This window comes from Pholcus phalangioides, unplaced genomic scaffold (genome assembly GCF_987345545.1).
Source record: "Pholcus phalangioides strain wild (caught in Gottingen) unplaced genomic scaffold, Ppha-v1.0 ptg000014l_1, whole genome shotgun sequence".
NCBI classification, from domain to species: domain Eukaryota; kingdom Metazoa; phylum Arthropoda; class Arachnida; order Araneae; family Pholcidae; genus Pholcus; species Pholcus phalangioides.
The window spans coordinates 13,081,125-13,097,112 of record NW_028301607.1 but is presented as its reverse complement, the minus strand read 5'-3'; the positions used below and the strand labels follow the sequence as shown (position 1 = coordinate 13,097,112).

Sequence of the window (15,988 nt, the reverse complement as noted above, 5' to 3'; positions counted from 1 at the left end):
AAATTTAAATTACTGCAAATAGGGCCATGGCATTTGAAATTCTTAACCGGCTTGGAGTTAAAGTAAATAAACAATGTGTTGAAAGTGATAAGGAAAAAAAACAATTTGAATAGAAACAGTGAAACATTCTGGTGAATTCAGTCCAACTGGGCTAAAAGAACTTACTGTCTACATGGGCAAAAGCACAGAAAGGTCCTCTTGGGCAATAGCCAGCTTGAAGAATATCATTGCATTTGGTAGATTTATAAATCTAAGAGAACAAAAAATAATGTAATAATTAGGTCTAATATTAAGATAACTATTCATGAGCATATCACATTTTTTTACATACAATATTAAAACTAACTATTACTACATATTAAGAGTGCAACCTCACCCTTCATCTGCAACAAAAACAATATGACGATTTAAAAAAAAAAAAAAAAAAAAAAATCAAAGCGAGATTCCTTAAATCAAATAAAAAGATGGAAGCCAAGCATCCCATCCCCCACAGAAAAGCCATCCAAAATATTTTTCAGTTTTTCCAGACCTAGTTACCCCTTTACATATTACTGGACAAACTGGTATAAATTCCAAAGATTTTATGTAAATTTCTAAAAATTAAATACCAATTTTTTTCAGTTAACATTACAACTTTTTGGTCTGTACAAACAAACCTCTGGGTGAAACTGCTGTTCTGTGCGAGTATGACAATAAGGGCAACTGTCTCCGCTTTCACAGTTTGCTGGATCACCCCATTCATCTCCTTGTTTGACATTTGGGCATGGAGTAGATCTATAGATGGAAAACAAAATTACACACACATTTGCACAAAAAAATGTAATTCAGTAATCATACATACATTTAAGAAGAATGCATGAGCCATTCCCAAAAAACTGAATTTCATTTCAAAAATGTGGAATATACAAAGTTAAATTTTCAAAATAAAATTTATCTCAAATCATAAACAAAATATTAAACTTCGAATCATTGGCTAAGTTTTATGACTGAAAGTTATAAATTTTATCCACTCTCTTACAAAAACAAAAATCACTATAAAAAAATTTCTATTTGTACCACTTAAAATAATGAAATGAACTCATTTCTCACACATGATAAAAAAAGGTACACTTTTTTTTAACTTTTTTCTGTTGTTTCAATGGTTTAAAAAAACCATTTTTTTAATATTTACTTTATTTTTCACATATATATTTAACTACTTAAAATCAAAACTTATTTCTGATAAGCAAAGAGGCTGGTAATTTAAAAGTAAATTAATCTTAGTTTGAAGCATTCTCCAATTTTTTTTGCCAGTGAACTGCAAAAACGCTTCCCCATAACAAAGTGGAAACCATTGTAACAGAGCGCACAGAAATGTTTTTATAACTGAGATATCAAATATTCTAAATGGGCTATGCAAACACCGATTTCCTCAACAATTATATACACAATGTGATCGGTGTTCCAGACTCCTCTATAACATTTGAAAAACATCCAAATGCTATGAGAAAATTCAAAAACACACCCTACGCTCATAGTTTGAATTTTGGCTCTGGTAGAAATTTTAAAAATCAGGTCAAAGTGGAGAATGAACTTGCTCAGCTGTACATTATATTATTAGGATAATTTTTCTTTTACTTTTGATAGGATAATTTTTTTTTTGCTTTTGAATAGTAATTTGATGTTGGTATACTTCGCTTATGCCTCTCACATTAGTGATCCAGAGTGGATTTAAGGGGGGAGGATAGAGCCTGGAAACAAAAATTATATATAGGGATATAATGGTTCTGTCACATAAGATACTGGATGTGTTGTCATAGAACAACCTTTACTTATACTAAAATCTCTTATAACACATCTCCCTGTATCTCGACCTGGCAGCGATTTTGCCGATCTGCACTACTTAACTTTGGTATTTAACTGGGAAAACAACATGAAGAATGTTGTAAAGTTAAAAAAATTCAAATTGATTAATGAAAACTCATATTTTGCAACAAATTTCCTTGCTTAATTTTGATATAGATGAAAAAAAACTTATAAGTGGGCATTCAAAAATCATGTACCAAAGACATATATATAGCATGAACCTTAACTTATTTTTTTCTTCAAATTATATCCCAATGGTTGATCAAGTATTAAAAGTCATGGCCTCAAGTGTTCTAGATCTATTCTGGTATAAAAATACATTTCCCAAATGAACATAACATAGTGGACATTTTAAGATGGGCAAAATATCGGGACAAAAAGTTTTTGTGTTGCCAGTTTTATTTATCTAAGTCACATATATAAAATGTGGTTCAATATTTCAGGGTAAATCTGATTTTTTTAAGTATCCTTGTTTAACTTTAAGCTGAGACTGCAAGATTTTTGAGATTTTGCTACAAACAATTACCTTTTTTCAATTATTGGATACCATCTGAAGCAAATTGAGAAATACTATATGCATAGGTGCTGATTCCCAGACTTGACAAATCTGTAGTTTATCACGTAATGACATATTTCACATCAAATAGACATGTCGCATAAATAAAAGGGAAAACTAAGGTATTTTTTAAGAATTGCATCCGGTGACCATATATACAGTTTCGCAGGACAGATTTTTCTTGATTCTAATTTTTTAGCAACAATTTGCAACTTTGAGCGTTTTTGGCATCATATTTAGCAACAATTACCAATTTTTCGTTGAAATCCTGATTTTTCACATTTTTTCTGAGAAAACAAGGTCAGCCTGGAATTGCAAGGACTGACTTCTTCAGGGATTTTGCACCTATGCATATGACAGAATTAAATGAAGAACTAGAAAAAAATTTAAATTATAAACAATAATTCTTTTTACAAAAATTCGGAGCACATGTTTTGTACATTTTTTTGATGGGGGATAACCCACATAATAAAATTGATAGAAAATTTTTTTAATTTGATACAGCAATCAGTGATCATAAACATTTCATGCACAGTCATTGAAATGTACTAAACTAAAAAATAGAAAAATCACGAGCTTAAAAAATTATATTTTAAAAATTGAAAATGTAGAACTTCGAAATGTTTCTGAATAAGCATTTTCTATGAAAAGAGAATAAAATTTAAAAATACAAAAGATTTTCATTTTCGACAATATACAGAAGGCAAACTGCAAAATTTAACAAAAAATCCTCACAAATTTTTGTAACAAAAATTTTGTTATAAAAGAAAGTTGTTCTTTATACCTATATTTGAATTTCTTTGGGCTTCTTCTACGATCTCTGTTGTTATGATACTGGGGACACGCATAGCCTTGCCGGCATAGCCTTGGTGGCCTTTTACAAGGTTCAGTTTTGTAATTCGCCAAAACATAATTGGCATCTGAAATGAATACAAGAAGTATGAGCTGAAAGTATTAATTTTTATTTTACTTGAATATGCCACTGAAATAGGATTTGGGGGGGGGGGGGGGGAATTGAAGTTATTTCAGCCATAAATAAGTTATACTTCAAACCTTGGATTACCAGAATAGAAAACAAGCTCTTTTGAAATTCTATTTATTAGTCATTATAATGGAAAACATAAGGACGAGACAACACATTAGAACCCTGTTAACAATTTCCTCAGTCGTATACATTTCCCTCAAGTATGGATTTGTGACCATCTCGACCGTGATTTAACGATTTCTGTGTACGATTCTTTAAATCAGGGTTCTACCGTATTCACATTATTTCAATGAAATATTTTTTTTTCATTGTAAAGCTGTTAAGATAAAGATTTTCATCTTTTCATCCCAATTTGAAAATGATAGAGATTAGCTTTTGGTTCATCTTCAGCAATCGAAGCTAGGGTAACCAGACACAAAGAGTGCCAATGACCCATCCTGGGATATGGGTGATTTTTGAGTTGTGTGTCTAGTCATGCATTATTTATATTAGATCAGGGCCAGCATTCATTTTATTTCACAATATTTACAGATATTTTTAAAGAATTAGCTAGATGTTCCCCGTCTCGTTCTTTTCGAATCTTGTCACAGAAGAGAGAACTTTTGAAATCCCCTGAAATCTGGAGATCCCCTCCCTATAGACCAATTTCTTTTTTTATAAGAATAAAAAAAAAAAAAGGAAAAATTTCCAAAAATCATTTGAGGAAAAGTGCTCCCCTTCAGGAAGGTTCTGCGTAGCTCCTGAGAGTTGGCAGGTCTGTCGCTATATTAACTAAAGCAGCAACATTCGGGGGGGGGATTACGGATGGGACTTTGATTATTTTATAGAATCATTAGATCGATTCTATAGAGTAGTCATTTCTCTGCAATCTCTACCAAATACAGTATATGCACTTGATATGAAACTAGAGTAAAAAAGAGCTGTACAGAAACAGCAATATGAATGAGTGTGAAATTTGTCTGATACGTAACCTGTTTGCTCTAAATTCACCACTCTACTCTGCGAGTTGCTCCCTGCAAAATCAAACAATGTCGAGTCATAAAATCAATTTCTCCACACTATTTCCCATCAGCACACAGCTATTCTCGACACTGATCAGGTCAATGAAAGTCAATTTACATACTTTTTTTGTGGTCAGCATCTAGACATGGATCAATCTTATAATTTTCCAGAACAAAGCGCGGATCTGCAATAAACAGTGAGAAGATGATATTGGCACTAGATAAAAATGCCTCTTCATATCAAAGGATCTTAATGAAAAGTTGATGCAGGAACAGTAAATGAGACAATTTTTCATTCTCAGCATTATATGCCTATGATACAAACCATCAACACTGATTCAATTCAATAGCACTAACATTGCGGCTTGTTACCGATATAACCAAAAGTTTCACAAAATAATTGGAAAAAAATCGCAGAAGTTTTGTATCCTTCACTGTAAAAGCCCAGTAAACATTTACAAAGCAAACTTTGCAATACAGAAACATAAGATTGCTCAGAACGGAAAAAACTGCTGTCATACACACAGAATTTAGAGCCAACACAATGGTTTTGTTTACGTGGTGTATTACCCACTTAGAGCTTGTAGCTGCAAATACTTGCAAATGAGATGATAAAAATAAATAAATGCACATGATGATTGGCTGAAAATTTCATTATATGCAGGCTTTAAATTCATTAAAAAATTCATTATACTAAACAATGAAATTTCATCAGACATGAAAATATACAATTCCGAATGGGTGTGGCCTGTTGAACATGAATATCACCATGAAAAGGTAATATTGGCTTAGTTTTTAAGATGTTAAATGTTAAAAAAGTGCTTTACGAGTGGTTTCACTAAACAATGAAACTGTGTTCGAATTGAAAATACACAATTTGGAATGATTTTGACTTACTAAATATAAATAGCATGGTAGAAAAAGTTTTATTGGCTCGTTTTTGAGATATTACCCTGTTATGTTATTTTTTACACTGTTTGAGATATTAGCTATAAACCAATTAAAAGCGCTTTACAAGAGTTATTGTATGGTGAAAACGTGGTAAGAACTAAAGAACATTATCAGAGAAAATAGTCAACCTCGATGCTGACTGACATTTGTAAGAGATGCTCCTTTCGTCCAATACAATCTTGATACAAAACGAAGTAATGTGTCACACACCAATGAATGAACTAATTGTGCTGCAACACATTCACATTTCTATGTATTTTTGTTACGTTTCTATGAATATATATATTAATTATACCTTTTATATATAGTAGGATAAAAATACAAGAGAAATGAAGTTAAAAATGAAGAGGTAGTGAAAATTCCCTCTGTGAAAAATCCCTGAGTGGAATTCCCTCTAATGAGGACCCACTGCATAAATTCTATTTCACTCTCATAAAATTCATTTTTGTTTCTTTTCTTAAAATAATTCTTTTTTTTTTTGTATATATATATTAACTTGTCTATGATGATGCTGTAGATACCTAAAAAAATAGTTATAGATTATTGTTGTGCACAGTTTGAGTATTTGTGCCATTTCCTAAGAATAATGACACAGAATTCTGCGGGAACCAAAGAAAAATGGCAGTATAAGCAGGTTTATTGTTATAAACAGCATCGCTATATACAGGTTTCACCGTACTTATGTTGCGCTTCAATGTATTAAATTGTGATATTATATGTGTATTCAATGTGCAAATTTAAAGAAAAGCATATAGCCAATACAATTTTTTTTATCGTGAAATTTATATGTATCTCACCAAATTACATAAGAAATTACTATTTTTGTTTCACACGCAGAAACTTTGCCAAAATTTGTTGTTCAGTGTTGTTAGTGATTAAAATAACGCAATACAATATTCAACACACACTGGAAAATTTCCGGTACAAGCAGAACTTCATTATTTCGATGTTTGTTTTTAGTAACTCTGTCTGCATTTATTTTATAAGGTGCCCAGCAAACATCTGCTTATATATCATTCTCTTGAAAATATATTCTTGAAAAATATTCCTAATCCAGAAGCCATTTGAAAGTTGCGAAGTTGGACATCGCTAGAGACTACATCCAGAAAGAATCCACTGTTTCTAGGAAACTTTTCTTATGCATCACGGATAGAAACTGAACAATCAGCAACAGATTATCTGTTGGCATTAAAAACTGTCAAGTCATCAATATGTTGAGCTAAAATTTAAACAATTTCTCAGAAAAATGTTCCAAAAGTAAGAATAAATTGTCAAAAAATGTGTTGTTTAAATTTAAAGAAAAAAAAAGTTGTGTACATACAAGGTCAAAATAGTTTGTTAACGTTAAAATCATGTTAATATTATTTTTTATCAGAATCTATCAAGACCACATCTTATATAAAGAAACAATAAACCTCTGTTCATTATACAGCATAATACCAATAAATACAATTGCCTGGATACTAAGTGAAGATGAATTTTGGGACAAAAATTCACATTGCTCTGTGTGGCATAAATGGTACTTAAAAATTAGGAGAATGAGATCAAATGAAACCTTGCTAACTTAACATCTGTTTAAGTCAACATATCCACCAATACTTTTCGGGGGTGTCGAGTTAGCAAGGTTCTACTGCATTATAAAACTCAACATGAAAAAGTATTAAGATCAATAAAGATATCAGAAGGAAATTTGACTTACCTTGCCACTTTGGGTCTTCATTCAGGGCATTTCTGTCTTTATCCAGGCTGTTGATACCGGCTGTCCCATTAGCCCCTTCCTCTGGATTCTCCATAGCCTGCAATTCACGAGCATCATACACTGGACTCCGAAGATCGTGGGCACCATGTGCAAAAGCACAATGAGGGCCATTCTTAACACAGTAACCTCTGTTATCAGTGTCATAAACGCATACCCCTGTTTTATAATATCTAAGGTGGTACCGCCGCTCAGTATCTCCTGCTGTGCGGTGGAGAAACAAGCATCTATACAAGTAAAAAAACTACATTTTAAACAAATCTATAAAAATACGCAATAATCATAGTCTATAACATTTACGCATTTATAAATACAATATATAATCACACTAATGATTATACAACAGAAGAATGAATTGACGGAAAAAAAAGGTACAGCTTTCATCTTGTTAGAACATGGAATTTCAATTTAACCAACAAACTGCAAAATCAAGATTTCACTGTATCACCAACATGACGAACTAGAGTGTGGCATATTTTAAAAGAACAAAAACACTAATAAAATCAAATTAAATAGTTGTGGTTGAAAATTGTTTGCCCTGCCCCTCAAAAAAAAAAAAAAATTCATAGTTGCAACCCTGATCGCCAATATCATATATCATTCAGCTATTTTGGTTGGCCACAGCCCCAAAGCAGAATATGCCGAAATGTGCGACGTACATCACAGAACAACCAGTGCTGTTTCAGAACAATCTGGAAGAATTTTAAGAAGTGTAGAAAAACGCTATTATGTATATGCGAATTTATACCGCAGAACATTTTTAGTCAGCTGAGGGATCGTTGCAGAACGCCGCAAAACATTCTGCTTTGGGGGGCCACAGTACATTTCACTTCCCAAGATTTGACTATATACATTCACTCTGATTTTTGCAGTGTTTTGAAACAAATCTGGTAGACCTATCTTTCATGGGCAAACCCACTTTCTTTTCTAAACTAGTCTCCCCCAAAGCAGAATGTGCGAAAATCTGTGACGTACGTTGCAGAACAATTAGCACTACTGCAGAACAATTTGGAAGAGTTTTAAGAAAAAGTGCAAAAAAACATTACATGTATGTGAATTTTTACCACAGAACATTTCCAGTCAGCTGAGGGACTTGTCGCAGAACAGTGATAAACATTCTGCTTCGGGACCAGTCTCGATATATCGCCAGGATCATATATCATTCTGCCATTCAAATTCGCCACAGGCATTTGATTGAGCCTCTTGACTGAATACATTCACTCTAATTTTTGCTTTGTTTTAAGACATCTCGTGAAAATCTGCTTGATGATTTCCCTGAACAAAACTCCGGAAGAAATAATTAAAAATCTTAGCCTTTTTCAAATTTGTCCCCCCCCCATAAAGCTATGATTTTCACCAAATATTTACCATTTTCCATGACTTCCTAAGTCGCCAGGAGTCCTGTCATGGACCTGTCAACAACCTTTTGTACATAATCTAACCCCCACGCTCAAAAAACCAGTCCCAATATATCACCAGTATGACGTCATTGTAATTTGGTTAGCTGCAGTGCATTTGATAGTATACATACATTCACTTTAAATTTTCTCTTTCTACTGAAACCAATCTCTTGGACCAATCAGTGATCTTTTGTAAACATCACCCCCACTCTTTTCAACATCGTCTGAATACATCGCCAGTATCCTATATCATTCAGCCATTTGGTTGGTCGCAGGACATTTAATTAATCGTGCTTTGACTGGCATGTATTCTAATTTTTGCTTTATTCTGAAAGGAATTTCTCAGATCTGTCTATAATCTTTTGTGGACAACCCCACCCTCCTTTTTCAAAAAAAAAAAAAACAGTCCCTTCACCGTTATCATATATCATTCAATGCAGTTGTAACTAATACATCAAATTTCATTATCATTCAATGCATTTGTATTAGTTACAAATGCATTGAATGATAATGAAATTTGATTAACACGAATCCCATATTTAATGTTTGTTGTTCCATATTAATAATCCCATGTTTGAGTGCACTAAACAACAATCGAACTAATCAGTTTTGAGTACCATGGATCCACAGGACCCTAGGCTGGGATCTTCAGTGGTTTCCCCCCCAAGCTAAACTTTTCACAGGTTCTTCTGTAATGCATTTATAGCATGAAAAAACAAGAAATCATGGTAATTGTCCCAGGCCCTGTCAGACTTATCCTTGTGGGGGACATGTTGAGGGATGCAACAATATAATTTTTCAGTACTGATAACCCAAGTTTTAAAACAGTTAACACATCATTTATGAATGGACTATAGACATTGATATTTATTGCACTTGCGTATGGATGTTTTGATATTCAAAATGTACATAAATCACTCAAGAATATTCCATTCTAATTAATTGTAAATGTGTCTCTGAAACAATATATTGAAATGCCAAAATGGGACTTGATACAATGAGAAATCCCACTAGAACATTTTTTCAAATCATATTTGGAATTTCCTTAATCTAATATTAAACTCTTCTTGATACAAAGATATATTATGCTTCGAAAACTCTATAACAATATAAAAAAAAAAGATTTTGAAACAGCGTTACAATATTTTTTTACATTCCACTCAAAAAATCACCATTATATTTTTAAATTCCTCACCAGTTTTTTTTCTTTTTGAGGGTGTCTAATAACAGTGTTTTGTGATAAATACCTTTCGAAAATATTAATAAACAGGTAATTTCTGTGTATTATATAAAAATATTGTATGGTAAACTACTTCACAGGATGAAACAATCAACTGAATTTCATCCGTGAACTAACCAATACATGAAGGAAAGATTTTTTTCTGGATATCATGCAAAATCAATTGAAAGTCCTTCTGCAAGCCAGGCAAGCACTATTCATATACAACACCACTGGAGACACGACCATTCCTTCCTTATTTATGCACTGTGACACGATGCGATGAAGTAGAAACTCAGCAGGCCTCATTAGTGAACGAGACAATTTGATTTCTTTCTTCTCAAAATGTATAGAATATCCATTTTTCTGGATATTATTTGCCAAGATATGATTTCGGCATAAAAAAATCATCTCCCTCTCGCTGACCAATTAAAATTTTTTTTTTTGCCGTGTATAAACACGCATCTTATGGTGGTACTGACAACGCCAATTAATATGAAATGCCAACATGAGCATAAAGTTGGTGGCCCTTAACAATAACATGCTTCCACTCGATACAATAACCTCTCTACAACATTTTATTTTTGTATCTGAGTATCATTTGAGGTTTCGCTGTAAATTAATTGTTAATGAAATTTAATGGGCGCAAGTCCTACATATAAATTTATATTTAAGTGCACTCCCAGTCTCTCATACACGAAAGCAAATGATCTATCATTCAAACAAGAAAAACTAAACAGTTTTATGAGGTATCAATATTAATAGCTCATACAAATAATGCTTTTTATTTCAAGTACCCATAGCCCAAGCTTTGAAGCAATTGAATTTAAATATCAATTATAAATGTATTATAGGCCCTGATATTCATTGTACTTTGTGTATGCATACTTGCATATTTAATAAATCACATTGGATCAATATGCATTTGTTGCCAATTAACGATTAAATTCAAAAATTTATATTATCTCTGGAGTAATAATTGTTGTTAAAAATAGGGATGTTGGGAGAGCTCCAACGTCACAAAGATGCGCGCGCGCTTTGCAATATGGCGGGATACGCTAAATATGGCGTATTTGTTTACAAGCAAAGCCCAGATCCACATGCTGAAAAACCAACACCCCCCTCCTACCCCACCACCAGCAAGAGCTAACACTAGGGTTAACGGTATCCGACACAGGCCGTGGCACTATCGAAAACACGTATCCGATTCATATCCTACACCTATAGATTCTTTACAATTTAAAATAAAATCGGATCCTAGATTGTTTATTCGTTTTAAAAAAAAAAGTAATAATTCGGGAGCTTCCTCCCGCGCTGCATGTAACATGGCTGTCAACTGTCAGTGAAGAAGAAGCGTTTTTTTTTTTTAAACGTTCAACTTACTCGTCTCCGTCGGGGCAAACGCCAGTCGTTTCGTCATATTTGGAACAATAAACATCTGGACTATAGTTGAAGGAACCATCACGTTTCCTGACGGGTCGTCGACGACGCTGGTTCATGAAATGCCAGTAGAAACACGTGAAGGGTTTGTGTTGCGTGCATTTGTGTTGTTGAAAGAGCGGACACTGCTCCACGCGAAATTCCTTCAGATACCTACGACGGGAACATAAAAACAGACACAACGGATTTCAGTGGAAATGTCAGACGACAAAACGGCTTACGCGAACTTCCTTCTATAACAAGGGTGCGTGTGAAATTAAAGACAAACTTACGTGTAATGTAATGGTCTCTCCGTTGGTGGTGTTGTCGAGGGAACAGTTCTGGCGTCGGATGTTGACGGCATTTTGGAATCCGATGTCCTGGCGCGCAGTGCTTTGCGCAGGTGACGCTTGCACTCGAGCCATTCGGATTGGTCGCTGGCGATCACGTGATCATCTGTCATCTCAATCAAAACACCGTCTGCTGTTGCTGAGCTCTTTTTATTCTCCATTTTATTATTTTTTTTTTCTGTAATAAAATATAATAATTATTTATTTTTTTTTTCGAATAGATGCCGATGTTTATATTTCGTTTTTTCCTATCTTTTGAACGACGAATACAAATATTTATTGTCTCATAAACAACTCAGAAAAGTGCGTGCAATTAAATTCCACGTAGGATGAATCGAAATAAAAACAAAATGGAGTATATTTTCGCAGCAATTAAAATCCACTGCACACACTATTCAAATTTTTCCACAAAATTAAAAAAAAAAAAAATTCTCAAAATATATAGAATACGAAAACAGGCACAAAAAAATTATTTTCAATAAAAAAATTTATTAATTCAGTAATAATAGAAAAACATTTTAAAAATTACAATTACGATACACAAGTATATTAATATATGACACATGAAAAATCTATTAAGTTTTTTTTATTTTTAATAATTGTTTATTGTTCATAAATTATTTATCGATATCAATAAAAAAACTTAATATATTATATATGAATATTTGTTAATTATTACTGAATTAATAATTTTTTCGATTATTAATTTTATATCCCACAAGTTTCTTATTATAAAAATATATTTTGTGAATTTTTTTATACATAAGAATTTCTGCTCATTTTGGTGTTCGTGAATATTTGATTAAATTTTTTTAAATTACTAAATCAATAAATTTTTTATTGATCATTGATTTTTTGTTTCTAAGTTTTTATACTAATATATTTAAATCAAAAACTCAGCACAAAATATTAATTATCAACAAAAAAATTATTATAATATATGAAAACTTCTATTCAGTATATTTGTTTATTGTAAATTTGTAACGTAAAACATTTCTTTTTATATTATTAGTATTACTGAATTGATAAAAAAAAATTATTTCATATGCCAAGTCATTTATTATATATGTTTTGTGAATTTCATTTTTGATTTTGTTTTTTTAATTAAAAAATATTATTGAGAAATTTTTAGATACTGTAAAAAAATTTCTATGCAACATTTTTGGTGTATCATGAATTTTTAAATACTATATTTGTATTTCTTAAAAAAATTATATTATAACTATTTCTAAATTAATAGGTTTTTTATTGATTATTAATTTTTGTGTTAAGTTTTTATGTTACGAATGCATATTTTGTGAATTTTTATTTTCAATTTTGTGAGATAATGTGAAAAGTGTGCAGTGGATTTTAATTCATCTAACATACTAAACACTAAATTTGTGATACACAAAAAAATATTAAATAGAAATTTTCATATGTCTTAAAATTGCTCATTAATAATATTTTTAATTAAAAGTAAAATTCACAGAATATATATATAATAGAAAACTTACCATATAGTTAATAAATAACTTATTAATTCAGTAATAATAATAATAATATAAAAAAGCTTTAAATTAAAAATTCACAATACACCAAAAAAATTGAATAGAAATTCTTGTACATCTAAAAATAGTTGAAATAATATTTTTAATTAAAAACAAAATTGAAAATAAAATTCCCAAATATGTATAATATAAAAACTTGGCACAAAAATTAATTATCAATAAAAACTTAATATATGACGTATGAAAATTTCTATTCAAATTTTTGGTGATGGTGAATTTTTGATTAAAAGTTTTTTATGATAATTATTAAATTAATAAATTTTTTATATTGATTGTTAATTTTTTGTGCCAAGTTTTTATTATAAAATTTCAACCTGCTGAACACTATTCATATCAAAATTCATTCAACATCTTAACAAATTTACAATATAAAAAAAAATTAAATAGAAATTTTCATATATCAAAAAATTACTCATTAATAACGTTTTTAATTAAAAAAAATTCACAATATATATATAATATAAAAACTTAGCACAAAAAGATAATCATCAATAAAGAACTTATTAATACATGATAAATAAAAATATATATTTCTATTTAATATATATGTGTATTGCAAATTTGTGATGCAAATTTTTTTGGAAAACTTAATTACTGGGTTTATAAGATTTTTATCAATTATTAATTTTTTATGCTGTTTTTTTTCTTTAAAAAATATTTTGTTCATTTTATTTTTAATTTTGTTTTAAATCAAAAATATTATTAATGAATAATTTTATCTTTTAATAAATTTTTTTATTATTACTTTTATATGTTAACTTTTTACTATATATTTGGTGAATGTTACTTTTAATTTTGTTTTTTAATTAAAAATATCATTAATGAGTAATTTTTAGATGTATAGAAATTTGTACTCAATTTTTTTGGGGTGTCAAGAATTTTTGATTAAATTTTTTTATACTGTATTATAATTATTACTGGATTAATAAATTTTTTATTGATTATTAATTTTTTTGGTAAGTTTTTATATTACGCACATATACTTTGTGAATTTTATTTTTAATTTTCTGAAAAAATTTTAATGGTGTGCAGTGGATTTAATTAATATCAACATTCATTCAACATTTTAAATAACAAATTTACAACACAGAAAAAAATGAAATTGAAATTCTTATGTGTATCTAAAAATTGCTGATTAATATTTTTAATTAAAAATAAAATTCACGAAATGTATGTAATATAAAAACTTGGCACAAAAAATTGATTATCCATAAAAAAACTTATCAATGCAGAACCTCGATTATCCGAGCTAATGGAGGTGGAACAAAAGTGAAAAAAATAATTTAAAATAACAAAACGGGGCAAAAAGTTTTTTTGCTGTTTAGAATGCTGTTTTCACTGTTTAGATGACTATCCTGTGTATATATTAATATTATTCACGCGAAAAAAATCTAATAGAAAATTACACTTACTGTTATTTACACAGCTACAGGGTGATCAGCGAATAAGCGCTTATTTCAAAATTAAATATCTCTACAACAAAGATCAATAGAATTATGCGGTAAACGGTACGTTTATTAGCAAAACTGTAAGAATGTTGTACAGAAATTTTGAAAATTTAGTTTTTTTTTTTAACTTTTTTAAAATTAAAAAAACAAAAACAAAACTGGAGATTTTGGGGTTCCGAAAATCCTCATTTGTGTGAAGAGAAACCACTGCATTCGCCTAAAGTTACTGCATGGGCTGCGGTATGCGCCAGAGGCATTATCGGCCCCTTCTTCGTGCGAGAAACGATTATTACTGAACGTTACGTTACAATTTTGGAACAATTTGTCAGCACACATGGCGAATTGACTTCCAGTAAAATATATGGTGATTATCTACTTTACCGCACACCAACTCCGGTCACATGTCGCCAGTTTCCAACCAGTGGAGGTGGGTGAGAAATGAAGACACCATCTATAGGTGGTCGCCCCAGGATCGGTAGGTAAAGAACTTGTTTCGGAGGTTCCTTTCCGCTGCATTCGAACCCATGAACCTTAATGGCAACTTCCATAGTGGAAGACGAGCATCTTACCACTGCGCCACTCGATAATAACCTTACACACTCTGGTCTGATACGAGCCAGATAAGTGAGAGCCCATACTATTTTGCAAATTTTGGATTCTCGTCCTTGTCAGAAAACTTTCCTGACAAGGACAACAAAAGGACACAAGGGTACAACAAAAACGACGACATGACCGCAGAAAAAACTGCTACCGCAGGGAACCCCCCCCCCCCCCATCGAGGGGTTATCACACCAACCTCTCGATGAGTATAAAAAAACAAGCCAGCCGTTCGGAATCGGCAATAAAGTGTAGGTCCTGGTCTAAAAAGAAAATTAGCCCTCGTGGGCAGGAAATGGTGCGACAAAAATTATCAATGAACCTGGCCCGCGTCTGGTAAAGGTGCCCAAGAAGGATTCTGTAAAAGAATGAAGAAATCCAGCAGTGAAAGAGTTGGTCAACTTTGCCCAAGAATATTGTCACCAACGAATACGGCAAATAGCACAAAAACCCAGCAGTTCTGCGAAATGGAAAAATGTTTGTTTTCATTTCCAAAAAGCTTCACAAAATCTTATGTAAACGAAAAATAAATTATGAAATTTTTCACAATATACACTGGTGTAAGAAATTAAGAGAATTTGCAGACTTGTTGCAGAATAAACAAAAAAATGGGTTAATAGATGGGTTAATGGGGGGTATGGTCCCCTCTTACAGATATACAGGTCTCGCAGCGTGATTTCATACTTGAAATAAGGCAGTTTATCATTTCCTGTGGCAATTGGTCCCACTCGTTCAGCAACGCTGTTTTCATTCCCTGGATGGTTCCGGAGGGGGGTTGCGAGTTGCAATTGCCCTCCCCAGAGCGTCCCAGACATGCTCTATAGGGTTAAGGTCTGGAGATCTGGCTGGCCAATCCATCCGGCGAATATCCTCACTCTCTAGAAAATCGTCGAGCAGAAGAGCTCTATGTG

At 31.6% G+C, this 15,988-nt stretch overlaps 1 protein-coding gene across 2 annotated transcripts in view; it reads right to left on the bottom strand.

The window, feature by feature from the left end:
* The window catches only part of unk (RING finger protein unk), a 28,630-nt gene extending 16,851 nt beyond the window's left edge, over window positions 1-11,779 (bottom strand). For both annotated transcript variants that reach the window (XM_089241767.1, XM_089241768.1), the window contains exons 1-6: window positions 11,426-11,779; window positions 11,097-11,306; window positions 7,038-7,321; window positions 3,186-3,321; window positions 657-774; window positions 166-250 (exon numbers count right to left, since the gene is read on the bottom strand). In XM_089241767.1, the coding sequence (XP_089097893.1) occupies window positions 166-250; window positions 657-774; window positions 3,186-3,321; window positions 7,038-7,321; window positions 11,097-11,306; window positions 11,426-11,643 (1,051 nt within the window). In that variant the 5' untranslated portion in view covers window positions 11,644-11,779. The remainder of the gene's footprint in view (window positions 1-165; window positions 251-656; window positions 775-3,185; window positions 3,322-7,037; window positions 7,322-11,096; window positions 11,307-11,425) is intronic.
* Window positions 11,780-15,988: the final 4,209 nt, after the last annotated feature.